This window comes from Geospiza fortis, unplaced genomic scaffold (genome assembly GCF_000277835.1).
Source record: "Geospiza fortis unplaced genomic scaffold, GeoFor_1.0 scaffold324, whole genome shotgun sequence".
Lineage (NCBI taxonomy): Eukaryota > Metazoa > Chordata > Aves > Passeriformes > Thraupidae > Geospiza > Geospiza fortis.
In genome coordinates this window covers 537,010-537,708 of record NW_005054559.1, presented here as the reverse complement: position 1 = coordinate 537,708, position 699 = coordinate 537,010, and the positions used below count along the sequence as shown (strand labels likewise).

At 66.7% G+C, this 699-nt stretch overlaps 1 protein-coding gene across 1 annotated transcript in view; it reads right to left on the bottom strand.

Moving 5' to 3' along the window:
• Positions 1 to 445, bottom strand: part of PLEKHH3 (pleckstrin homology, MyTH4 and FERM domain containing H3) — an 8,780-nt gene extending 8,335 nt beyond the window's left edge. The window contains exon 1 of the mRNA XM_031064127.1: positions 344 to 445. Within this exon, the coding sequence (XP_030919987.1) occupies positions 344 to 445 (102 nt within the window). The remainder of the gene's footprint in view (positions 1 to 343) is intronic.
• Positions 446 to 699: the final 254 nt, after the last annotated feature.

Here is a 699-nt window from a genome sequence, read left to right as displayed (position 1 = left end):
CGGGACCAGCCCAGCCCACAGGCTGGGTGGGCAGCAGGGGCAGCTGTGCTGTGTGGCCAAGAACTGCCCGAATCTGGCTCTTGATCCCCACCGAGGGCTGTGGAGGACAGAGGCCCAGCACCCTGCTTCTGCAGCTGCTGAGTCAGCAGTAACCTGCTTCTGGCCCAGCAGTAGGGGAAGCTTCTGGAATGTCTTCTTCCAGTCGAGCCCTGGGCTAATCACAAACAGAGCAGGGGGTGATCAGGAAGTAGCAGGACCAGGAGGTTCTTCCCTGCATGCCCAGCTCTGCTGGGAGGCTCCATGAGCAGCTGCACCACAGCCAAGCCCAGTCCTGTTCCCTCACTGTGGAGCGTTTCCTCAGCCAGGCCTGGTGACGGCACACGGCCCCGGCGCTGCCGGCCCATGGCACCATGTGCCAGCCCGTGGGACAAGTGTCGCTCGCCATGTCCTAGCCCGTGGTCATGTGTTGGTCGCCACGTGTCCGGGCCGGGCCAGCCCCAGCGCAGCACCCTGGTGCCGCAGAGCCTCGGGGCCGGGATGTGCCGTGGCCCGGGAGCTCGTGGGGGGAATAAAGAGGGGAGACAAACCTCCCTGTGCCCCCGCCCTGGGGTGCAGGACCCAAGGAGGGATCTTCCGGGGGGGTCTCTCTCTGCTGTCCCCTGTCCGGGGGCTCCGTGTCCCTCCAGCGGCGGGGGCGAG